The 24861-nt window shown below is 58.4% G+C and overlaps 1 protein-coding gene across 1 annotated transcript in view; it reads left to right on the top strand.

Annotated features, from left to right (window-relative positions):
* The window catches only part of LPCAT1 (lysophosphatidylcholine acyltransferase 1), a 34987-nt gene extending 13059 nt beyond the window's left edge, over nucleotides 1–21928 (top strand). The window contains exons 4-14 of the mRNA XM_011224445.3: nucleotides 4435–4547; nucleotides 5640–5700; nucleotides 5967–6025; nucleotides 8039–8073; nucleotides 9290–9344; nucleotides 11478–11560; nucleotides 14667–14792; nucleotides 15346–15499; nucleotides 16541–16639; nucleotides 18190–18328; nucleotides 19783–21928. Coding sequence (XP_011222747.1) covers nucleotides 4435–4547; nucleotides 5640–5700; nucleotides 5967–6025; nucleotides 8039–8073; nucleotides 9290–9344; nucleotides 11478–11560; nucleotides 14667–14792; nucleotides 15346–15499; nucleotides 16541–16639; nucleotides 18190–18328; nucleotides 19783–19967 — 1109 coding nt within the window. The 3' untranslated portion in view covers nucleotides 19968–21928. The remainder of the gene's footprint in view (nucleotides 1–4434; nucleotides 4548–5639; nucleotides 5701–5966; nucleotides 6026–8038; nucleotides 8074–9289; nucleotides 9345–11477; nucleotides 11561–14666; nucleotides 14793–15345; nucleotides 15500–16540; nucleotides 16640–18189; nucleotides 18329–19782) is intronic.
* Nucleotides 21929–24861: the final 2933 nt, after the last annotated feature.

Raw genomic sequence — 24861 nt, forward strand, 5'->3', positions numbered from 1 at the left:
CCCCCCCATCCTGCTGGTCAGCGCAGGTCACACCCACATGAAGTAGGCACTTGTCCTTGAGCCTCTTCTTTTTCCTTGTTGTGGTTTCCTTTGTAACATTAGTTGTTGTGGGTTTTATTTTTGGTTCACACACAAGTGCCGGCAGACGTCATGTGTCGAAGTGCCTGCTTAAGCTTTGTCCACGCGAGTGCAGGGCCTGTGTCCCAGTCCCAGAAATGTCTGTGTCCCCGTGCGCTCATTACGGGACCAAAAGCCCAGGTGTGCAGGTGTCCCTCGGCCACGTGACAGTGACCCAGCTGGTGGCTTAGAAGAGCAGAAATTTAGACTCCCACAGTTCTGGAGGCAGAAGTCCATGGTCACAGTGTGCAAAGCCTCGCTCCTTCTGGAGGCTTTCGGGGAAGGTCCTTCCTGCCTTTTCCAGCTCCTGGCGCCCCGGGTCGTCCTGGACTCGTGGCTGCATCCTTCCTGCCCCTGCCTCCCTCCTCGCTGGCCTCCCCCATGGGTGTGTCTCTGTGTGTCTCCTACACACACGCACTTGTCCTCAGATAGTCCAGGGTAGTCTCATCTCTAGGTGTGTCACTAATCACACCTGCAAAGACTGCTTTCCCAAATGAGGTTTCAGTCACACGTCCTAGGTGTTAGGGTGTGGACACATCTTTTGGGGGCTCACTGCATCGTTACTGTGGGAACTGCAGGGAATGCAGGGCAGTCACTTTCCAGACGAAAGCACCTTCCTCCTCCTGGCTGGGCCCGCACCAGAGCTGTCCAGGTGCCCTGCAGGGCCGGCCCCACCTGCTCCTGGTTCTCACCCCCCTGGATTCTGCCGCAGGGATCGCCAACCCAGTCCTGCTTCCTCCAGGCTGCTCCTGGGGGTGGGGGCCACCCCACTGTCACTCTCCTGTGCCCACCTTTCCGCATTTAGACCACGGGCGTGTTATGCTGAGAGTGTCCGCGGTGGAGTCCGGAGCTGGAGCGGGGCTGGTCTGGGCGGGAGGCACGTGGTGCTGGGGCCAGAGCTGCGGGGCAGAGGGTCCTCCCTCAGGCCACCTCCTCTGAGTTTCCTAGCTCGTGTTAGTGTTCAGCTGACTGTTACGGAAGAACATCGTGTACGTTTGTGTTGTCTTTCTAGTACGTGGGACGTTCTGAGAGGGCCTAATGCGTTGTGTGCCTTTGGCAGAATACGTGCTGACCAGCCTTTACTTGCTTGCGGGTCAGAGGCTATCTGCTCAAAGCCCCGCAGACTGGTGGCTTGTAAACAGCGGACGCTTACTTCTCATGCTCCTGGAGGCTGGAAGTCCGAGGTCAGGGGCCGGCAGGGTGGGGTTCTGGTGAGAAGTTGTTCTGGGCTGAAGACGGCTGCCGTCTCGTGTGTGCTACATGGTGGAAAGCAGGGGGGCTGAGCAGTTGGGACCCTCTGTGGTCTTGTCCCTGGGAATGGTGACACAGGTCCTCCGTTTAGACATAAGGGTCTCAGCCAAGGTGCTTCCAGGGCTGGCGGTTACAGAGCAAAAGTAAAATGGAGGCATCGCTCCTGCGAGCAGGCGGGACGGCCCTCGTCTTGTGGGACTTCTGCAGGAATGCGTGCGGGTACTTACCTGGCCGTGGTGCGTCAGGCCAGTAGTTGTGAGCCCGGTTATCCAAGTACAGGGTTATGTGTCATGTGCCTGGAAAGTTGGGTCAGCTGAGAATGTTCTGACAGCCAGGCAGAGAACCTGGGAGTTCGCAAATACACATTCCACGTGAAGAATGCTGAAAGGTCCTCACAGGCCCCCGGGTATAAAGCAGTGTGGTCGCAGGGGAAGGACCGGGAAGGTATTTCAGTTCTGCAGTTTTGTTCCGATTTCTTCTTTCCAGTTTTACACTTCAGGCTGTGGAACGTCAGCATTCTAGGGAAGTTCTGGGACCTGGGGGCCGTGTCATTGCCCCCTCATTAGCGTACAGATGACACAAAGCCTTCTCGAAGCCTGGCCTTCACTGACAGCTCAGGTCATGAGTAAGGGTCATGCACTGTCGTACCTGGTCACCCTCATCCCAAGGTCAGGGTTCTGAAGCCAGCTCCGTTGGCTGAATGTGCTGGGGGGCGACAGGTGAGCTGAGCGCCATGCCCCCTGCCACTGGCCTCAACCTCAGGGTGTCAGGAGGCAGAGCCACCAGCATGTCCTCTGTGCACGGGGGTCCTTCACGTAGACTGTGCATTCCCAGTCTTGTCAGGGATCACAGAAAGAAGAGTGAAGGAGTAGTGATGGACCCATTTATTGCAGATTTTAACTAGAACCCAATTTGGGCACATCCCAAATTGTATTCCCCATTTCTGGGTTTTGAAGGTAAATGGGGCTGATGGGACGCTCCCCCAGGAATGCAGCTGAGGGCGCCTCCCATCGTTCATGACCCGGAACACACCCCTGCCGGAAACCTGGATGCCTGCGTGCAGCACGCCGTGGGGGGGCTCGCTGGCTGTGTCTTCTGGTTCCTCTCGGACTTGTTTAAAGGATGATGTTTTTGGAGCCTTTGACAGCTCACAACTTTGGTGAAGACAGACGAATGTTAGAAATATTCAAAATATTTTCACCTTCAGATTCATAAATACCAGTTAGAGTGATCAGCCCAGTGATTTTTCTCGTTGTTGTTGTCAGGTTACTTTCAGTGTCCTTTATACGGGCGCCTGGCAGGTCACAAACCGTAGGAGGTCTGGTGCGTGGTGTCAGAGTCGCCACAGACGTCTCGCGGTCTTCTGGCAGAACGGCGGCCCCGGTCCTTGTTGCCAGCACTGCGTGGGGCTTACCCGACAAGCAGCCACATTTCCCCTCTGTCCTCAGAAGCAAGCCATCCAGTTATGGGGTCTCCAGTGTGGGGATTCACCTGGGGTCCCCAGGAAGAGTGGAGTCTGAGATTCACTCAGAGGAGGAAGCCCCGTCATCCTAGGAGCCCAGAGAGCCGCTGCCCACCTCTGCCTTCAGCCTCAGGCTTGTCCGCGAGTCACGAAGAGCCATCCTCCTCCCTTGTCACCAGAAAAGGGGAACTTGGGAAGCCCGGCCCTGTTCAGTGAGGCGGCCAGCCTGCAGCCCTTCTCTCCCGCTGCAGGGAAGTCGGCGCGGAGCTGGCTGGACAGTAGGAAGCTGGGCGGCTTCCCCGTTGTTCTGTCCTGCGGGGATCCCCTCGGTCCTGTCACTGCGTGTCACTCCCAGCAGTCAGGCAGAATTGGCGAGAACGATGGAACAGGGAAGGAAGTTTCCAGATGCCAGAAGAAAACATCACTGAGACCGACATGTAGCTTAGTTTTTGAGTCCCGTGGACGTGACTAGATAGAATTTTCTTCTTTTTTTGTTAAATGAATTTTCTCTTTGCCTTTTGGAAAACCCCCCAGAAAGAAGAGTCACAACACGTTATTGCTTCTGAGTAGTTAGAACTCTCAGAGCAGAAGTCCGAAGCTGCTGCTGGGCCCAGCGGGGACGTGTCTCACCGCCACTGGGATGCCCGGCCGCCCACTTGTCCTTCCCAGGAGAGGACACCCTTCCTGAGGACGGCTGTCGTGTCAGTTTGGGGTTTCTCTTCTAAGAAGGTCTCCCCACCTTCAAATCCTCTTTCGAGAGAACCCACATGCTGGTTCAGCTCTGGTCGCGGGAGCACTGACCTGCCACCACAGCAGGGCCATGGGCCCCCTGTGCCTAGCTGGTTAGGGCTGCAGCCGTGTGAGTGTCCTGGGGGCCGGAAGTCCAGAATCAAGGTGTGAGCAGGGCAGCTTCTGAGGGAGAGGCCATGCCAGGCCTCCGTGGCCTCTGGCGCTTCTCCACCGTTCCCGGTGTCCCGTGGCTGTGGTCACGTCCCTCCGATCTTGGCCTCTGCCGTCCTGTGGCCTTCTCCCTGCGTGCACGTCCGTGTCTCCTCCTCCTTGAGAGGACACTGGGCATGGGTCGGGGCCCACCCTACGTCAGTATCACGTCATCTTAACTTGATTGCGTCTGCAGGCGTCTGATTTCCACATAAAGTCACAGTCCTGGGTACCTGGGGTCAGCACGTCAGCCTGTGTCTTCGAGGGAGACAGGTCTGGCCGCAACTGGCTGGTAGGGTGGAAGCCATGCGCCTCGGGCCCTTGTGACTCTGGAGCCTTGAACCGCCTCCTCCCCGTCCTCTGTTAGCACAGAGCAGGGGTCGGCCTTACTCTCTCCGCTTTCTCCTGCCATACAGGCTGTGAACACCGGTGGTGTTACTCCGGGTCGTGCAGGTTGTGGGGCTTCAGGCCATCATGTGAGGGAGCTTTGGATCCCTCATGATCAGGCCTTGACCTGCTGCCCGCCCTCGGGGACCGTGCTGCCCTTGGGGCGTCTCTGGGGGCTCGCCTCTGCCCCTGTGCCGTGGGCAGCCCCCCCCCCGTCCCCCAGTCCTGCTGCGGCAGAAGCGTGTGTCCCCACACGAACACCTGTCCTTCCCCCCCAGCTCTGATAAAGTACATCCAGCCGGTGTTCGTGTCCCGGTCGGACCAGGACTCGCGCAGGAAGACCGTGGAGGAAATCAGGAGACGTGCGCAGTCACGTGGGAAGTGGCCACAGGTAATGCAGTCCCGCGTGTGCTCTGAGCTGCTTTGTTCCAGAAGATGTGAACCTAGAGATGGGGGCCTCCCCTGGGGGCGAGTTCGTTTTGCTTCATTTTATGTTTGATGAGTGTGTGACTTCAAGCTTGTGCTGAGTGCCAGGTACTTTGGGGCCTGAAATTTTAAAATTGTAAGAAACGCGGAGGCAATTCTCACGTGTCTCTCCAGTTCCCAAAGCACCTTGACTGAAATGACTGTGCTTGTCAGTCCCTGCCCACGGGACTGGCGCAGTCTCACGTCTGAAGACTGCGCCAGTCCGTAAGGCGTCGCCGTCTGCTCCTGAAAGCCCTGGGCGGGCTTGCCCGCGTGTGCCCGGCTCCCGCCAGGAAGGCCTGGCGCGGGCAGCGGGGCGGCGGTCTCGGCCGATGTGGGCTGTGTGTCTTAGCCGAGCTTGCCGAGCTGGCGCTCCCGGGACTGTCCAGGTTCCGCTGCCCACAGAGCGTGGGGGGGCCGGACTGCCGGGCACCCTCGCCTGCGGGCAGCCCCTCAGGGGCCGAGACGTCCAGGGTGCCTGGCTGCTGCCCCCCATCCAGGACCAGCCGCACGGGCTGTAGCGTCTAGTGTGAGGGAGAGTCTAGTTTGTGTCGTGTTGCCGAGGTCGGCGTGAGGCAGAGTACTTGGGCGTCCCGTGGGGGAGGTGTCGAACCGCTGCTTCCGGCTGCTGCCCGGCTGAGGCTCGGCTCCAGCCCTGGTCCTGACTCCTTCAGCCGAGGACCGTCCGCCGAGCCCTCCTCCGTGGGCCTTTGTCCTGCTTTGCCCCTGGGGGGCCTGCTGCGTGCCGACGTGCGTCCGGGCAGGGTAGCTGGGCCTCACGGCGGCCGTGATCACCCCCACACACGCTCTAAGGAGGCGTGTGCTGTTTGCATGTTTGCATGGCTTCCAGATTTAGTAGAACTTTCACTTAGGAAATGCGTACGTGCTCCTGTCCTGCATCTACACTGTTTAGACCCAGTACAATTAAAGCATTTCAAGTACGTCAGCGGTGGAGGAAATAGACCGTATTCTGGGTTATGTTCCTTTAAGGCTGATGTTTTATTCTTTTCATTCCAAGATAATGATTTTTCCAGAAGGAACATGTACCAACAGGACCTGCCTAATTACCTTCAAGCCTGGTATGTACTTTTCTTAAATTCTTTGTTTTTCTCCTTGAGCAAGCGGGATAGATGCTCCTGGGTCCGTTCCCTGGGGGGCAGGGCTGCAAGCCTGCGGTTTTCCCTGACGAGACACGGCAGCATCCATGTCGAGGAAACCTTCCAGACAGCTGATGACCATTCACAAGGGAGGGGTGGCAGAAAAGCACGTTTTCTGCAGGACCAGCACGAGAAGTGCCGCGGAGGAGCCCTGCCCTCGAAATAAGACGACACCCCTTTCCCTGCAGGTGCCTTTATCCCTGGAGTTCCTGTCCAGCCCGTGGTTCTGCGATACCCGAATAAACTGGTAAGTGTGTCTTCCTGGGATTACGGTGAGTTGCCTGGGAACGAGAATTCCGGGTCATTTCTAGTCAATCCCGCGATTCCAGGATAGCGCCAGTGTTCGTGCGTGAAGGCCCGTTGTCACAGGTCGCAAAGCGGGGCCGTGCTGACTGATCCTGACAGGTTCATGTGAGCCGTCCGCCCACGTCCTCAGCAGCCTTTGCTCCCTGTTCACCTGGGACACAGTAACATTAAGAAGATTTGAGTTCCGAAAGGCTGGGGGCAGCGGGAGGGAGAAGAATTAAGTGACTCTGTGTTGAGTTTGCCTTTGTTGCACACCTGCCTCCATGCGGACGTCTTCGCTTGTTCTATCAGAGCAAAGTAAAAGGGGGGCGTTTGGGGCTCAGAGCGCCTGGGTGATCCTGACGGACTCCAGCTCGGGGGAGGCAGGAAGGTCAGATGAAGCCTACTCAGCCCACACGGCTCTGCTTCCGCAGCTGTCAGAGCAGCCGCAGCTGTCCCTCCCCCCGGCGGCCCTGTGGACGTGCCGCACGCGTCGGCTCAGGCGGCCGCACTCCCCAGGGCAGGCACCGAGCTCCCGTGGGTGCTGTTCGGTGCCGGCTGCATCGCACTCCTCCGTGACCCCCGTGACCCCCTCCAGGTGGACGTCCTTGCAGCTGGATGGGCAGCGGGCTCTCAGCGCCAAGACTGTTCCACAGGGATGCGTGTCCATGGACCCCGTCTGGGTGCAGGTGCACTGGACCGTTTCTTGACAGAGGGCACACAGGGTGGATTTGTTCATCACACTGAGCTTTCTCCATGTCTTTGTGACGACACAAAAGAAAATCAGCAGTCGCAGCACGATGGGGTCTGGAGTCGCTAGCCTAGACGGCAGCAGAATTACATGTGACTCTGTGGCTTGAGGGGCTGGCGCCCCTGCTTCTGGGCCAGTCCCTGTGCCTACAAGTGCAGACGGCACCAAAGAGGTTCTCCAAGTGGCCCGTCAGTAAATGTCGGTTGGAACCAGCAGCCACGCGAACTGACAGATCGAAGGGTTCTCAGAGTCCACGCCTGAAGCTCTGAGGAGCTGCGTGCATTAGCCAGCGTCCGAGGGTCAGGGCATCGTCAATGTGTGGAATTCTAGACTTTCTGTTGTTTTAAGCTTGCTTCAGAACCTGTTTTAAGCAAGTTGCCTTTACTGGGTCTTCTGGAAGCATTCAGCCTAGCTATGAGAGAAGCAGCCTGGCTGCTTTGCACACTCAGCCCGTGGGTCCGTGTCGCGTCCTTCTGCTGCCCAGTTTCAGGAAGAACCACCGCTGACAGCTTTGCACACGGGCCGTTGGGGGGAGGAGCGGCCAAGGGCCAGGCCGGGGGCCGGGGAAGCCCCTGTGGTGGGTGGCTTTTCAGGAGCCTCCGGGAAGCGAGCAGGTTGGTGTCAGGACTTGAGAAGAAAGCAGCTGTCTTGGGGTACTGGTGTCAGGGTAGAAACGGGGTGTGTGTCCGAGTCCCCACCGAAGTGGTTGGCGCAGCAGCTGAGACTGAGGATGGGGCGCGTCCCCACATTCGGGGCCCTGGGCACGCGTGGGGCCCCGCAGGGGTTTCCTCTGCTCCCTCCCAGGCCTGGGTTCATCTGCTGGGCGTCTCTCGGAATGAGCGTCCTGTGGCATGTGATGGTGATGCCATGGCGGGTGTCGCAGGAGCTGCTCACACAGAGCAGCTCCCGTGCTGTGGACTGGTGTTGGCAGGGACACCTTGAACACGGGGGAGGGCAGAAAACAGAACGGGGGTGGCATCTCAGGTGGCGGTCAGAATCGTCAGCCCCGGCCGGAGCCGTGGGAGGAGAGGAGTGTGTCGGGGTGGCCTGGCGGCAATAGGCACCTACCTTGTCCCAGGGTGGACTTGGGAGGAAGAGGGGCACCAGCGTCTCTGGGGTCAGAGGTGGGCCAGGTCGAGGGCCAGGACAGAGGGCGGGCTCACATGGGGACTCCGGGTGCCTGATTTCCAGCTGTGATTCATTTTGCTCCTTTCTTGCCCCCAGGACACCATCACGTGGACATGGCAAGGACCCGGAGCGTAAGTCAGACACTGTACTTTCTTGTGTGTCCTGTCCTGCTGGGAAAGCACAGGGGCCACTCAAGTGACTACCCTGCATTCTGGTTACTTTTGCCAATGTGGAAACTCTGAACGCATAACCCACTGCCTGTCTGACAGCCGTTAGGTTCTGCCCACTGTGAAAACTAAGTGTACAGACCTGGCCTGTTCTCACACTCCTGGATTCCAGGACTTGAGTTAATGGTCTTCAAGTCCAGGGGGAAGGTGACTGTGAGTGCTCTTTCCTTCCCAAGGGTGCCTGTTGGCTCCATCGCCGCCGTCCCGTCCACACCCCACAGCTCCTGGAGAAGGAAGGGGAGTTGTAGGGACGGCCCTCCGCTCAAACAGCTATGCGGGGAGGCATAGGGTTTCAGGAGAGCAGGCGTCCGTGGTGCCAGCATTTGACCTGGTGTTTGGTGGCAGAAGGGTCGGTGGTGGGGCCCGGCAGAGCCCTCCCAAGGCCCGTGGGCAAAGCACTTGGAACAGATGCTGGGAGGGTGCCCTGAGAGGCAGCATAGGTGGGCAGCGGTGTTAGCCGAGGCCAGAGTGTGGATTGTGGATGGCGAGAAGCAAGGAGGAACCTGGGAGAATGGTGGGAAGGGGCTCCTTCGGGCCCTGGTGGCCAGGCTTGGGGCTGACAGTGATGGGGCAGAAGTCAGGTGTGGACAAAAACAGAGGACAGTTGTCCACTGCAGAGAAGAGCAATGGCCCAAGGACAGGAGACTCCACATGGCTCCCCATTTCCAACTTCTGCAAAGCAACGGGTGGTGATGCCAGTTCTGAGGTCAGGAGCTCTGGGGCCGGCCTTGCAGAGGGCATGGCTTAAGGCCTGTTGAGTCTACATTGCCTGGGGACAGCCAGGTCCAGGACAGTGTCTCGTAGAGGAGGCTTCCTGAGCCAGAGGACACACTTGGGAAACGGGGGCCTGCTGGGCAAAGGAGAGCTGCAGGAGCGGGTGCGCTTGGTAGGGACACTGAGGAAGCCTGGCTGGTCGAGCGGCCCCTCCTCGTCACAGTGTTGTAAGGCTCGGCCTTCGGCGCAGGGAGGCCCAGTGTCCCCTGAACGAACTAACTGCCCAGCTGTGCCCTCGGGGGTGGGGGTGGGCTTGGAGAGTTTGCTCCAGAATTGGAAGTAACTTAAGTACAAGACACTGAGAAGCTTTTAACCAACGCTGTCGATCTGTTTGTTCGTTTCCAAGGTTGAAAATCCTGTGGCTCACGCTGTGTCAGTTTCACAACCGAGTGGAGATCGAGGTTTGTAGAGATGCGGTGTTGACCGGCTGGTGCGGGCCTGTAAAGATGCAGGGTCAGGGTGCTGTGGGGCTGCGTCTGGGCGGGACGGGGTTCCGTGGCTGTCGCATCACGTGGTGCTGCTGCAGCCTGTGCCGTCCAGCCTGAGGCGCTGTCTGCAGCTCGGCGTTAGGCTGGCATCTGTGCGGATACAATGTTACCCTGGCGTCTCCAGGTGACACTGTGTTGTCTGTAGGGTACAGTGTGACTCAGCACTTTGTCAGCGTCAGTGTGGACGCGGTGTTACGCTGTCGTGCCCACGGACGCGGTGTTGTGTTGGCGTCTGTACAAGGACAACTGATGTTATCTGTGTGGACGTGCGTGTCTGCAGACGCAGTGTGCCATGGGCTCTCTGGAGAGCCAGCGTCGGCGTCTACACGGACACAGTGTTCCACAGTCTCACGCTGCCGTCTATACAGTCCGACACCGTGTGTCATCTGTCTTGGTCTGAAGTCGTTCCACTTCTCTTTGCTCCTCGGGCACTTCCCAGTGGTTTTTCGTTAGTCACATTGTGTCTCTTGCATGATTTTGCAAGAATCAGATGGGTTTTTAAAAATCAACAAGGAAGTTAAACACTTCTTTTGTCATGGTTAGCGTAGCTTAATTAAAGGCATTTAAATCGGCACATGTGCAACGAATTATGTTTCGGCATTTTTACGTGACACTGATGCTGCGTAATGGATACGGCAGAGCTGTCGTCTGTCCTTCTCTGTTCAGTCCGTGGTCAGACACGTAGCCCGCCTCCAGCTTTTGGCTCGCTGGGTGTCCCGGAGCCATGACACCCATGCTCTCCGCTAAATTTAATAGCACTTCCGTGTGGCCTGTACGTTTTATCCAAGTGGGTGAGGAATAGAGTTTCCTTTCTTATAAAGGGAATCGTCGGCTACCCTGCCGCTAAAAAGGGAGCCGGAACACAAGGGAAAGGGTCTAATGAGGCAATTTGCTACCTTCTGATAAAAGTTGTGGAGTTGCCCTGAATTTACAGATGAGCCTGGATTTCAGCCAGGCTCCAGGTTTTTCACTTCTGTACAACATAAGCCACTTAATTACAACACACTGAGCCGAACGGTCCCTGGCCCGAGTCCAAGGATGGCAGGCTGTCTGCCTAGAACGTTTCATGGGGCTCGTCTGCAGGTGGCCAGGAAGCAGCTATGCAGCGGGGCTCAGGGGAGGATGCCCCCCGTGTGTGCTTCCCTATTTCAGGCCACATTTCCAGTTTTCAGAGTTGTTGTTTTTTTTTTTTTTTTTGCGATTTTATTTATTTATTTGTCAGAGAGCACAAGCAGGGGGAGCGGCAGGCGGAGGGAGAAGCAGACTCCCCACTGAGCCAGGAGCCCACTGCAGGACTTGATCCCAGGACCCTGGGATCATGACCTGAGCCAAAGGCAGATGTTTAACTGACTGAGCCACCCAGGCGCCCCCACAGTTTTCAGAGTTTAAGGGAAACTGTGACTTTTTGAATTCACCCCACGTGTCCGCACGCGTGCTGTGCTGGCAGGTGCCAGTGCGGTGCGTGGTACACACAGGCATGGGGAAGTGTCTGAAATCACACGGTGGGAACTGATAGGGCTTCAGGGTGTCCCCGTCTTGTTACTGGTCTGTGTGAAGGGAAAAAGGCTCAGTGATGTTTGCCTTTTCCGCACGGCGCACTTGGCAGCGGACTGTGGGACTTACTTAAAACGCTGCGTAAGCGTCGCTCACGCAAAGACCCGCGTTCATGGGGTGATTTATGATAATCGCAGAATGCGCTGGACGTCAAATCTAGTTGTCTCTCCCGTGTGGAAACAATGTCGTGTCATCCCCAGCGCAGGCGGACGTTTTAGAAAGGGGAGCACACGTCATTCTTTTGTACCAGAACAGTCAGCTTCCGTGTGAAATTAGAAACACGGGGTTCCCGGGCAAGCAGGGGCGCCTGTCTCGGGGGAGCGGGCGCTCCTGAGAAATCCTAGGTTGTATCCACACATGCGTGCGCTGTGACCAGTTTGAAGGTGGTTCTAACGGAAGCTGCTTTGACAGATCTTGATTGTGTCGAACTCGTAACCGTGGCTGGGTGGGCTCGTGATGCACGTGGAAGTAACACAGCTTCTCTGTGCCCAGTTTCTCCCCGTGTACAGCCCTTCGGAGGAGGAGAAGAAGGACCCCGCGTTGTACGCCAGCAACGTCCGGCGTGTCATGGCCGAGTGAGTGCTCCCCTTCCCTTCCTGCCGTGGCAGAGCCGGAGTCAGCTGGACCTCCCCCCCCGGGAGCCCTTATGGTGTTAGGGTGCCCGTTCACCGGCTGGTTCCTCCTGTCATGGCACAAGACACAGTGGCGTTCGGAAAGGGGTGTTTGCAGAAGCGAATGAGGGAGCGCTCGGCCCCTGTGCGCCCCCGGGCTCTGCCAGGTCCTGCTCCCAGATCTGTGTCATTGTGGCTTCGCTTCGTGAGTGTCTCCCGTGTGGGCGGGAACCAGTCACCACGGTGCCGGCTCTGTGCCCCCGATGGCGACGGGCAGCAGCACCTGGACGCCCACGGGGTCTGGCTGGCCGATCATCCACTCATCGTCTTCACGATATTCATCTGCTCGTGGGGCGTTTGCCGCGTTCTCACTCCGTCTTCCAGATTCAGTGCGGGAACTAGAAAATCTCCCAAGATACCGGGACTAATTACACGACGAGCGTGCGTGCTGTTGGGAAGATTCTCGCTTCCTGACTCCACACCGTTCCCGGCTGTCTCGGATGGGGTGACATCCCTGCGCGTCTTCCTACCCTCACCCGCTGTGTCCCGTCTTCTCTCTCCTCCTCTCTTCCGCTCCCGGGCAGCAGGGGCCTCACTGCGTTTGGCCACTGCGGTGCGGGGAGGGGGTCTCCACGGCTCCACAGGCATCCCCTGTAGGAAGTTCGTGTGGCCCTGGAGGGGTTTTCCCAGACACTGTGGCAGAGCTGGTTTGACCGAGGTGTGACGTAAGCCCCATCCCCTCACTGTGTGCACATCAGACCCCCTGAGTTCATGGATTCTGTGAGACGGTACTGAGCAAAATCGTAACCTCAACATACATACATTAAAACCCTGTGGGGTGTTCAGACTTTGTCCGCATGCCCCTCAGGAAGGTAGGCGCTAGGGACAGAGTCCAGTCGGGCACCCACTCGCTAGAATTCATCTCCTGCTGGCTCGTGGAATCCCACACCGGGACGCGTGGAGAGCAGAGTTGGCCGTCAGGGTGCACTTGACTCTCAGTTTGGGAGAAGTCAGGGTGTTCAGCCTCTCGATAAAGAAATAATCTCCGTGGAATCAAAGGTCTGACAGGTTAGGTGTAAATTTTTTTAGTTCACATTCAAATAAATTAGTTAATAATGTTTAAATATATATCATAAACTGTAAGTGGAAGAGAAATATCATACATCGAACGGAAAAGGGCAGAGAAGCCATTAGGCCTCGCCCTGCCCCAGCCACCACGGGAGGACCCAGAAACATGGAAGTGGATTGTCACCTTCCTGGTCCTTAGACCCACCGAGGATGGCCCGGGTCCCGGCGAGCATCGCAGGCAGCCCCTGAGCGTGACTGCTCCCTCCTTGCGGGATAACCCGAGATGCTCCTGGTAATCCTAGCTTCTGTCCCCACACGCTCATACCTCAGTTCGCCAAGGGGGATTGTGATAGCTGTGGAAGAAAGACTTCGCGGCCCCTGCTCCTAGCCACGATGGCACGGTATCGTCATGGCAACGAGGAACTACTCTGGAGATGATTAAAAGCCCATTCGGTTATTGGGGGAGGGGGCTTAGTTTTAAATACTTAGCAAATTTTCTACCAGTGTGTTTCCTTTAATAGAAGAAGGTCATTTTCCATGAAATCTGATGCAGTTCTTTAGAACAGCTGAGCTCTGACTTCGGGGCACCTCCAGCCCTGATGAAAGCGACGACCCCCGGTCCCCCATAAGACGAGTTGAGCTTCCCAATTAGACGCCTGGTGGGGTGGTGTCCTCGAAGGCACCAGCCGCACACTTGCTTCCTGGCAGGGTGGAAACCACAGTGATGCCAGCTCACCGCAAAGCTTGGGGGAGACCCAGGTTCCACGTAATTGGGCTTTGGGGTCCACTAGTAAGCATTCATGTTTAGTGCCAGATGTGGACTTGAAACGTTGTCTTTCTGTGCATGTCAGCATTCAGGGTACTTGTCCCCTGGTGGCTCCCGGTACAGGCGTCTGCATGGAAGGGGGCTTTCGTGGGCTTGCGTGAGAACTCTGGTCCCGCAGGGCTCTAGGGCGAGCACCTGGGGCAAGGGCTGTAGCCGTAGGGGCCACAGTGCCACTGCTTGGACCCCCGTCGCCTCCCCCCTCCTTCCCCCAGTTTCCTTGCCGTCCCGTCCTTCTGTCCTGCACGGGCCCTGTCCAGATGGCCTTTCACGGGGAGGGACACAGAGCAGACGGGGGAGATGGCTTCTCCTGTCTGTGGACAGCCTGGGGAGACAAAGCCTGTCCTCTTCCACGTGTCCAGACCTGGGGGAGTTTTCAGGGTGTCCCCCCACGAGGCCTTCCCAGCTTTATCTTGTGGAACCCGGGCTGCAGGGAAGGCTTCTGCCGTCTCCGGAGACTTTCTCTGCTGGAATGGCTGGAGACGGCCTTGCTGGGCCCATAGGAGCTGAAGGGACAGAGCGCCACTCAAGGCTGCGTGACGAGCCCCCGTGGGCTCGAGAACGGGTCGCCTGCTCTGCTCACGGCTTCACAGATTCGTGTGATTTAGTCCAGTCTTTAAAAGTTGTAGATGTTGGCTTCGTTCTGATGCTGGACGGTTCCTGCTGCTTCTGGAGTTCTTTCTTCACCCTGAGCAGACTCACCAGGGCTTTCAGGAGCGAAGCCGCCCGTCTCCCACCGCTGCTCCGCGGGGGCCTTCCACGTTCTTGGGAAGCTTGTTCCTTCCATGGCGTGCACGTCCACCCCAGACACCACCTGTATTCGTAGCGAGTTCTTCTTAACTCAGACAAGTTTTATGGGAGCCACAAAATTAGCACACAGACACCTCAGCAAAACCATGACTTGCAGATAAGCCTCATGGGCTGCAGAGGGAGGGGTCGCCGACGCCAAATGCACGTCCTCACACACAAGCCACTGTGTGCCTCAGATGCACAGGGTCTCAGTGGGATGTGGGAAAGGTGCCACCGCTGCTTGGACCTGGTCAGGAGCCATGGGGTGGGGGGGGGAGTGGGGCTTCTGTTATTCGGATGCCACTCGCTCTCTCCCTGGTCACCCTGAGCCGTCCTCCTCGCTCTGCTGCTCTGGGGGTGCTTGACCGGGGTGCCCCCCTCTCTTTGCAGGGCCCTGGGCATCTCTGTAACCGACTACACATTTGAGGACTGCCAGCTGGCCCTGGCGGAAGGACAGCTCCGTCTCCCTGCGGACACCTGCCTTCTAGAATTTGCCAGGCTGGTGAGGGGCCTGGGGTGAGTGTGGCGCTTTTTTGTTCAGCACTAGCGGGGTTCTCTGAGGAGCAGGGAGGGTTCTGAAGAGCACTGCCGAGATGCTTTTTCTAAGACGGGAAGCTTCCGGAAGCTTCTGTCAGGCCCTCACAGGGGCTCCCACCCCTGCCGTTGTTGGTGACCAAGCTGGAGATCGCAGTGGGCACTGAGGGCCAGCTGGGCCTTCAAGCAGATAAAGGTGCTTGCGCTCGGGGCTTTGTGGGAGCTCTCCGAGTATCAAGTCCAGTCCACGCACAAGTGTCTCACAGCCCTCGGAGCTCAGCACAGCGGTCCCCGCCGGCGGTCACACCCACCTGCCCGGGGGTGTCCACGCAGCTGACGGGGCATCACTCCGTGTAGACGCTGAGGCAGAACACACGGGGTGCCTTCAGGTCATTAGAGCACCTTTGCTGGAAATGAACTTGCTGCTCGCTCTAGAAGTAATTTCAGTACTTGCTGAGTCTTGTTACTGTGAGTCTCCTGTTTTTAGTATTCTGTGATTTTAATGAAAACTGTGTTTCCGTCTTTTTGTGTGTAGGTTAAAACCAGAAACACTCGAGAAAGATCTGGATAAATATTCCGAAAGCGCCAAGATGCAGAAGGGAGGAAAGCTGGGTCTCCCCGAGTTTGCGGAGTACCTGGGCGTCCCCGTCTCAGACACCCTGGAGGACATGTTCTCCCTGTTCGATGAGGTGGGGCCATCGCCCTGGGAGGGGTTTCGTGGGAAAACCTCCAGCTTTCCCATGTATATTGTTTTCGTTATAAGCAGTTTGGGGATTTGGGAAGTAGAGAGGGAAATGGCCCCCCCTCGCCTGACCAGCCCACCCTGTCACTTGGGTATTTTCTCCCGTGCTTTTTAAATGCACATAGAAGTTTGACATTTAACATTTGCTGATAAACCTGTAGTTTGGGGTTTTAAATGGGATTGCTAAAAAGCCTGATAGTATCAAAGTGTGCCCTCCTCCGGAAATCCAGAATTTCTAGGTAGTGTGCCTCTTTCCCAGCCATCAGCATACAGGGTCACCATTGGCCTTCCACGCCGTGTGTGGGGACTGTCCCCGTGCAGCGCGCCACCCGCCTCCGGCCACCACACTCCTAATCACCCATCGTGTCTGGACGAGGAGTCCGTGTTTGCCAGTGCGGCCCTGGACATGGGTGGCCCTGTAGGGCGTGGGGGGTGGGAGACAGCTGCCGGGAGCCTCCCTCCGCCCCAGCTCCACCTCGGGTTGGCCCCCTGGCTCGTCCCACCCACTGCATAGCCAGCTTGTCGGAAGCAGCAGCCTGTCCCGTGCTGACCCCCAGGATCACTGAGGACTGGAGCTCAGTGAGTGTCCAGCGGGCCAGACCTGGGCATTCAGCACAAGGCAGCTCGGTCCCACCTTCCTTCTGCACGCTCACTGCTCTGCCACAAGTGACTAGGTTCTCAGAACACGAGCGTGCCCCTTGCTGCGTGCTGGGGTTTTCCTCGAGGGAAAGCCTCAGCAGGTGATGGCCATCGTGTGGCATGAGCTTTCTTAAGCTCTGGGCGCCGGTCTCCTAGACTCTGGAAGTCGCTCATAAGGGCCTAAACGGTGTGTGGTGTGGTCACCTTGCAAAAGCCAGTGGGTTATAGATGTTCTTCCAAAATACTCATTTCCTGGAGGCAGATAAGATCCAGCACGAGGGTTCAGACCCAGCTTGCCCCACCTGTGGGAGGGGCCGAGCTGTCCCCTGAGGGTGTGTCTCTTTCCCAGAGCGGAGACGGCAGGATGGACCCTCGGGAGTACGTGGTCGCCCTGTCTGTCGTCTGCCGGCCGGCCCAGACTCTGGACACCATCCAGCTGGCGTTCAAGGCAAGTGTGGCATTTACGTGAGTTTAATTTGTAGGGACAGTGAGACCCAGGGTCACACCGGGCCTGTCCTACATCTTCACAGCCCCTTCTTACACGGGCAGACTTACTCTGTGCCTGACTGCTATTTTCACAGAAGCTTGTATCAGCCACTGTTCGTACAAATGCCCCCAAACCTCCCGGATCAATTTCTGCTGCAATTCGTAATGCACACTCGTAAGAAGAGCACAGGGTAGGGTCTTTGTGAGTTCCAGGGTGCCCGGACAGGGCTGGCGGGTGCCCATGCCAAGTGCCATAACACGTCCATCCTGTGCGGCCCCCCACCTGTCAGCTCTCCCAACGCGACCTCTTCATCAGCCCGTTGACTTAGGGTATGAAGGAGCTGCCTGCCCAGAGCGGAGCCATTCATCCCTGCTGCAGGGATTGTGGGAGTCTGGGAGATACCCATAATGTGGTCCCCGCTCACCTGCAGATTCACCTGGCTGGCTTCACCAGGACACTGTCAGCTAGGATAGAGCTGGGCTGGCATTATTCACCTAGAAACAGTTTGTCAAGGTCTCAAAATGGGTACTTCTTGCAGGGGCAACTCACATTAGCCAGATTCATGAGAACCTGATGTGTAAGCCAGGCAGCTGCTTGTCTCTCACTGCTTGGAGAATGACCCCAGCAGACCCTCCCCATAGCATCACTGAAACCCGCTCGGCATACAGTGCCCTGGTGGGTCACACCATGAGAATTAACTGGGTGACATTGATATTTGGGGGCCTGACCTGCCTCTTCCAGCCTGAGCAGGCTAGCTCGGAGGACCCTAGGCCTGCACCCGGCTCGTGGCCCCTCTACTGCGCCTGCCTTCAGCACACCCCATTTTGATGGACCCCAACCCGGGTCAGCTTCTCTGCTTCCAGCTTGTAGAGTCTGGTGTGAGAACAGTGGCCATGCTTGGCTTGCTCTCAGAACACGGAGCTGACCATTCTCCAGGCCGCACCGCCGAGGCTCCTGCGTGAGGGGCAGGTTTACTGGGCTGCGGAAAGAGGGGGAGCCAAGGAGAGGATGACATCCCCCCCCCAAGCCCATGCTGCTGGGCCTGCCTGACAGGGGCGGACAGCCTTTCCCAGCAGGGGGACCACACCGTGGTTCATGACACCAACCCTTCAGTGCCTTTCTCTCGGTCCCGTGCCGGAGCCGAAGCTGTTGGAAAGAGGGTCCGTGGGTCAGCCACCTCCTAAAGGTCCTAAAGGTCAAGCAAGGTGGCGGCTTGTTCATGTCGTTGAGCAGAAGCCCACGAGCCCCCACGTGTGCCAGCAAGCCCAGGGTGCCGGCTCCATCCCTGACCCAGGGGACACACACGCTGCTGCCTAGAGCCCCTCTAGTGGGAGGGCAGGCTGTGCACGCAGACCTCAGTTCCCCGTGGGGGTCAGCTTGTGAGCGGAGCTCTGGCTGTTCTGAACCGGTGGGGTCAGGGCCTGCTCGAGAGCTGGGAACCCCGTGAGCAGGAGAACCGGGACGTCTGCACGGTTGGGGGGTCATGGGGTGACGCCGGGCTCTGCCTGCAGATGTATGGGTCACAGGACGGTGACATCGATGAGGACACCCTGTCCAGCATCCTCAAGACTGCCTTAGGGGTGGCAGAGCTCAGTGTGACCAGCCTTTTCCAGGCCATCGACCAGGAGGGGGCGGGGAGGATCACATTCGGTGAGTGGCCTAGAGGCGGGGGAGGAGGGCCCTGTTGTACGGGGGGCGTGCCGAGGAGGTGGGACACGGGGACAAAGTGGAAGCAGTGCCCGCGCGTGCTCGCCAGGACCCGGTGGTGTCTTGTGCAGCGCGAAGCTCCCGGAAGGAAGATTCTCCCCCAAGCCCGGCAGGGATTGTTAGGGGACTTTGAGTCTGATTTGTGTGGGGTTGACTAGAGCCAGATCGGAACCCCAAGCTTGGAGCCCCAGACCACACCGTCCCTGGGGCTGCAGACAGTGTGTGCTGAGGCTGGGCCGTGGCAGCCCACGGGGGTCCGTGATCCGGGTCCCCTGTGGAAGTGAGCTGGCCCCATCAGGACCGATCGCCGCGGGCGTGACCTTGCAGGGGGCGGTGGGGGGTCTCATCACTTTTACCCACACGAATCAGGACAGGTAAGATCCTCAGGGACTCAGACCTGAAACCCGCTTGCTGGCTGAGGGGAAGGGGTCTGGGGCAATAGGATCCCTGGAAGGCAGCCCCCCTCAGCGGGCCTGCCAGTGTGCACATTTGGAAATGAATGTGTTCTTGCTAAAAAAAAGTAGACATTTGCTCAGGAAAGGTCATTGTTCATGTCTTGTTTGGACGTGTTTTAAAATTGCATCCAAATGTCAGACACGAGTGTGCGTGTTGATTTAGTGTGTGTGTGTGTGTGTGTGTGTGTGTGTGTGTCCTGCACGAAGAGTAGACCGTGAGCCCTGGGGCGTTCGGGTGTGGGGGGGGGGTCGCTCACAGTGAGCACTGACCGACTGCAGACATTTTCCAGTAAGCCATTCTGTGTCCCCCGGAGGAGCCCAGGCAGTGTTCCCGGGGGTCTGTAGTCCCCACACCAGGCCCCTGAGTGTCTCCCAGCTCTTGGAGGGCACTCTGCACCCTGGGACTGGGTCCGGGGCTGTTGGGAGATGCACAGGCTCTGAGCCACTCGGGCCCTGTGACCAGCTTGGACCGTGGCCTGTCTCCTGTGCACGCGCGCGTGGTCTCCAGAGCGTGGCCGATCCCTCGACAGCACCTGCCATACGGAGTATCAGGTCCTCCGTGACACTTTTTCAACTGTCCCCAGAGCAGTACTCTGATGACACGTCTCCCTCACGCATACAGAGTACCGGGAACACGCCGCTGAATCCAAAATCGCGTTTTCTGTACACTTCCCCCAAACACGAATAGCTGAAAGGACACAGTGACCAGCTCTGCTATATGCGACAGAGATCCTGCCCCCTCCCCTCCTTCCTCTCCTCCTCCCCGTTCCCCTCCCTTCTGCCTCCCTCCTCCCCCCACCCCCTCCCTCCCCTTGCCCCTCTCCTCTGGGTATTCCAGCCCTACTGGAAGGTGTGAGGTGGTAGCCCATGCAGGCCCAGGGACAGGAGCCCCCAGATTCCAGACGTCTGCGCCCTGGTAACCCAGTGCCTCTGTCTTCCCAGCTGACTTCTGCAGGTTTGCGGAAATGTTCCCCAACTTCGCAGAGGAGTACCTGTACCCCAGGCAGACCCATTCGGACAGCTGCGCACAGACGCCCCCCACTCCGACCCCCAACGGCTTCTGTGCGGACTTCAGCCCTGAGAACTCGGATGTTGGAAGGAAACCGTTTCGTAAGAAACTGGACTAGGACAGAAGGTTCTGGAGAGATGAGGCCTCTCTGCGGCCCTGTCACCACCCGCCTCCACCTGGCCGTGAGCCTGTTCACGGTGACACAGCCGGGCCTCGCTCTCCCGCGTGTGCTGTGCATGTACTGGCCTCGGGCCCAAGTTCTGCAACACCCGGGGTCGTTCTGCCCCTGTTCCTTTGTGGAGAGCCCCGCGTGAGGGCGGGCCTGCGCCTGAGCCACGAGGCTGTGTGGGCCCCGGGGGCTGTCCCTCCCACGACACCCGGGCTGGGGCCCCAGCTATGGCCGAGTCACCTGAACTGTCCCGGGTTCACTTCCCGTGGTCTTTCCTCACGTCCCCGCTGGAGTCCGTGCCCGGCGGCTCGTGCCGGTGGATGGGCCTTCACATGCACACGCGACACGCGTGAGACCGAGACGTGTCCCGTGCTTTTTGATTCCAGCACAAATTCTCTGCCAGCCTCTGTGGGCTCACCGTGTGGCAGAGCGTGGTCTGATTTTTAAACATTTCTATATTTGTGGGAACTCATGCGTGTTTTATAAACTTCATTTAGATGCTTCAGGAAGCATTCAGCATTTTTACAAAAGAAGAAGAATTGTTTTCTATTTCAGTTTTCCTTTGAGGGCCGGAGGGTATTTATTTATAGGCCCTTTTTTGATAGAATCCGAGGCTGTCTGGGGCTTTCACTTAAATCTCTTTCTGGCCTCTCTCTACCAGGTACATTCCGCGTCCGGGTCCGCCGCACGCACCTGGCCCAGACGCCTTTTCTGCTTCTTTAATCCTTTCCAAATCCCCCTCTTTTTTATAAACATTACCAGCTTGGTATTTCTGTTCAGCGTGACGGAACCTACTTCAGGGCACCGCGAATCCGGCCGAGCGCCGGCGAGGTGCGTGAGTCAGGCAGGAGGCGCAGCGGGACGGCCCTGGCCTGTCTGCTGAGCCTCCCGGAGGCTGACGCCCGGGCGGACGCGCAGGGCCTGGTGGAGGCTGCCTGGCGCCCCGCCTCCGTCCGGTGGCGGCACCTGCCCCTGGCCTCCCCGCACCGCGGCACGAGGCCGGCACCCCGGGCGCAGGGAAGGCGCTGGGGCCACGGCGGCGTCAGAGGCGGGGAGCAGAGCGTCCGCACACAGGAAAGGGACGCGGTGGTGTTGCCGCTCCTGGCGCTGAGCTCAGCCCCCGGCGTCGCGTCCTCCCCGCACGGTGAGAGGTCTGCTCTTAAAGCACAAGGACCACGGCCTCTAGTCCGGTCTGCGGCAAAGCCTCCGGGTTTGTTTGGGGAAGGAAATTCTTCTGAATTTCTAAAGGGGTTGGATTTTGTACTTGGGCCTCTCCATAGAAAGCGACCGCCAGGGCCGCCAGAAAAAACGCTTCCTGACTTCCCGAGGTGTGCCCGCTGTGCGTTTCCAGCAGCGGCCCGGAGCGAAGGGAAGGCCTGGCCTCCGTTCCGCCCGCCTCCACCCACCAGCGAGGCAGGGCCGGCCGGGTGCCAGTGGTGCGGGGTCCGCACGCTTGCAGCCCGGACGCAGCCTTCGTAGCTCGCCGTCACCCACTTTCAACGGCAGAATGCATAAAAATTCATTTTTATAAGAGAAAAAGTACATGTGACCAATGAAGGAGGTACATAAACAAAGAGATTCCGAGGGAAGGGACCCTGGCTCGCGGCTCCTGCCTCTGTGTCTGTGGATGAAGGGCTTTTTGAATGAAATGCCGCTGTGCATTTTCAGGAAAAAATCTCTGATAAGCAGACTTGGAATGGAGGTTTGTTCCTCCTGACTTTCTTCTCCATAGTGACTTCGCGTCAGTGGCATTCAGAACTGTGAATGTATATAGTTTTGGAGTGAAATCCCTTTCGTGTGAGGTGGGGGCAGAAGGGGCCCCACGGGGACCGGGAGTCCAGGGTGGGCGCCGTGGAACAGCTCTGCATTGTCAATGGAATGAATAAAACATGGTCGTACCCACCTGACGATGACGTGTGCTGTGTGGCTTTTTATTAGATAGACGGCAGGGGTGCCCGGGGGGCTCCGTCGGGGAAGCGCCTGCACTCTTGACCTCAGGGTCTGGAGTTCCAGCCCCACGTTGGGCTCCCTGCTGGGTGTGGAGCCTACTTAAAAAAATAAAGTCAAAAAGAAAAGGAAGAAAGACAACAGCAGACATCTCTTAGGCCATGACAGAGAACCAATCAAGATGGGGTTTCTCGGCATCTCGCCCAGCATGTTTGGCAAACACAGTAATTGAAATTCCATAGAAAAACCTTTCTTGAACTCAAGGAAGGTCTGGAGCGGTTTGGCATCATTGGGACAGTGCTGACGTTTTACGGCGCTCAGACTTGTGCGGCTGTTGGCCTGCGTGCTGGGTTGATTTCTGGAATTTCTCCATCAAACACATACACCCGGAACACACTTTGTAAAGCAGAGCAGACCGGATCCTGCATTCATTTCTCTCACCGAGGCCGTGAAGGGCTCAGCATTCGAAGAAACAGGGTCAAAGTCATACAATCCCCCAAACTAAAGGAAACAAAACAGGTAGCCACTCTCTCCAGGGATCGAATACCACTTGCTGGTCCCACTCGAGCACGTGGACTAGCAGGCTGTCCTGAGGGCACGCGGCCTGGCCCCGGCGGGGGGGGTCAGAGAAGAGGCGCCCCTGGAATGGCGTTCAGCCGTGACACGGCGCTTTGTACTTCCTTCGTGCAAGCGTTGCCCTGTTTCATATCGTAAGTGGGCATCGCCTGAGAATGTTTGCAGGGACATTCAGAGCCGGACCTGCTCCCTAGGGCGGATGGAAGGAGGCCGCCGCGGGCTCCGGGCCCAAGACGCTGCTCGGTGCCACCATGCGTTCCTGTCTCCCGCTGGCGCGACGTCTGTGCCAGCTCGGCTCGCCCGCGTCCCGGGTGGGAACAGGCTTGCCTGGAATGTGTGCACGCGGTTAAGGAGAAGCTCCTGGAGGTTCCATCAGACCGGAAGCAGAAAAGGCATCCCCGCCCTCCCCGCCACGCCCCTGCGACACCCCGCCTGCGCTGGTCCAACCCAGGGCCCCAGAAGCCACCCGTAGGAGCGCGTCAGACCCCAGCCGTTGGCTTGCAGAGGACTCTGAGCGCGCCGGTGGGCACTGCCCATCCTCTCTGTGGGTTCCCGGCCTCTTACACGCATGACTCACACCCAGTGGGTGCTTTGACCTCCCCCCGAAAACGTACCACCCCTCCGTCTTCACGTCCGTCCCTGGGCAGCGTTAAGGCTGCTACAGTCTCACACCGCCCGCAGTGCTTCCCGGCATGGAAACTGAGCTACGGGGCTAACCAGTCCCCGCTCCTGGTCTTCCTACACAAACTACAGGAGAGGCCACGGGGAGAGGGGGTGAACAGGCAACAACCCAGCGTGTGCTCTCGTGTGCGCACAGCACACACACACAGCGGGCCAGCCAGTCGTCCCCGCGCTTGTCACCAGCTCCCCTTGTACCTGCTGTGGGGCTGGGGCCCGTACTCACGACTCCCTTCCCCACCCCCGCTGCACACGCCCTGGGCTCCCGCCGGCCCCTCAGAAAGTGACGGTTCTGGAGGGTTTTCATTCCAGAGAAGGTGGAGCCTTTATTAGCCACAACCTTAGTGATGAAAGTGCCCAGAGGACCCACCGGGCTCCAAAAAGAGGACAGCACCGTGTCCTGCATTCGTCAGCTTCCTAACACTCTCCACGACCTGGTGGGTCAGCAGCAGGAGCGGCCCCACATAGCTGCTGACCAGCTAGGCAAGGGGCCAGTCGTGTCCCCACGTAGGAGGGTTCCATGAACCCCAAGTTGTCAAGAGTGGCTCCCCGTAAGGCGGGGGAGGCGCTCAATGCGGGGGCAGCAGGTAGACCCGCTCCTCACCTCTTCAAGGGCGGGCCAGGACGGGGCAGTGACCGCCGCGTGCTGGGTGCTGAGTCTCCATGGAAATGAAACACATCAGCCCTGCTCCCGGTTCGCGGGCGAGAGGGAGCCACATGGCAGCTGAACTCGGCGACGGGGAGATCAGTCCCCCGGAGGAGGGACTGCCAGGAAGCCAAGAGCACCAGCCGCCCCCCAGTAACTACTGGGTGTCAGAAGAGCCGTCCCTACCTGTGTCAGGGACGTGTGCTGCGCTGTGAGACAGCCCGAGTGCTGGTCCGCCGCCCGAAGCACAGCCGGCTGTCATGGGCGCCACCCCTTAGGACACGCCCCATGTCGCAGGCGCGGTCCCCCATGGGCAGCATCACCACCGTCCTTCCTCCGTCCAGCAAGTTTGGCTGTTCTGTGGGGGGGGACCTCGGTCAGCGCGGCGACTCAAGTGCAGGCTTCCTTCACTAAAGCACAGCCCTTCGGGTGTCATACACGATGGGCAGCGGGGAAGGAACCCCTCATTAAGTCTGCAGATGGTGCTGGCAGAACTGCGGAGAGCAAGAAGACAAAGCCATTCCCATTCCCGGAACAAGCGTATTGATCGAGGACACACCCCCTTCAGTGAGGAGGGGTCCAGCATCACCATCCTGACACCCAGGGGAGGGCACCGCCCTGGAGGTTGCGTCCTGGACCTGCTTCTGTCGAGGGGGAGTCCGGTGTGACCCCCTCGGCCTGCGGTGCTCCTGCGTTGTTGACCATGCTCCATCTCAACCCCCGCCTCCAGCCGCGCTCTGTGCAGTGTCTCTAAGCCCACGCCGGGCTGGCTGGGAGAAGGGGTGGTGGACACCCAGCCCACGTGACATGCTCTGGACTAGGTTCCAGAGCCCAGACACCTCAGGGAAAGTACCCATGAGGCAACGGCGGTGTGGGTTCCCAGTGAAGCACAAGCCACAAGGAGAACCGACCGAAAGAGATGCTCAGTGTTCTATCACGTGTGACTGAGTCCCAGAAAACGTAAGTCATGGCAAAAAAAAAAAAAAAAAAAAAAAA

This window comes from Ailuropoda melanoleuca, chromosome 3, assembly GCF_002007445.2.
Source record: "Ailuropoda melanoleuca isolate Jingjing chromosome 3, ASM200744v2, whole genome shotgun sequence".
Taxonomy (NCBI): domain Eukaryota; kingdom Metazoa; phylum Chordata; class Mammalia; order Carnivora; family Ursidae; genus Ailuropoda; species Ailuropoda melanoleuca.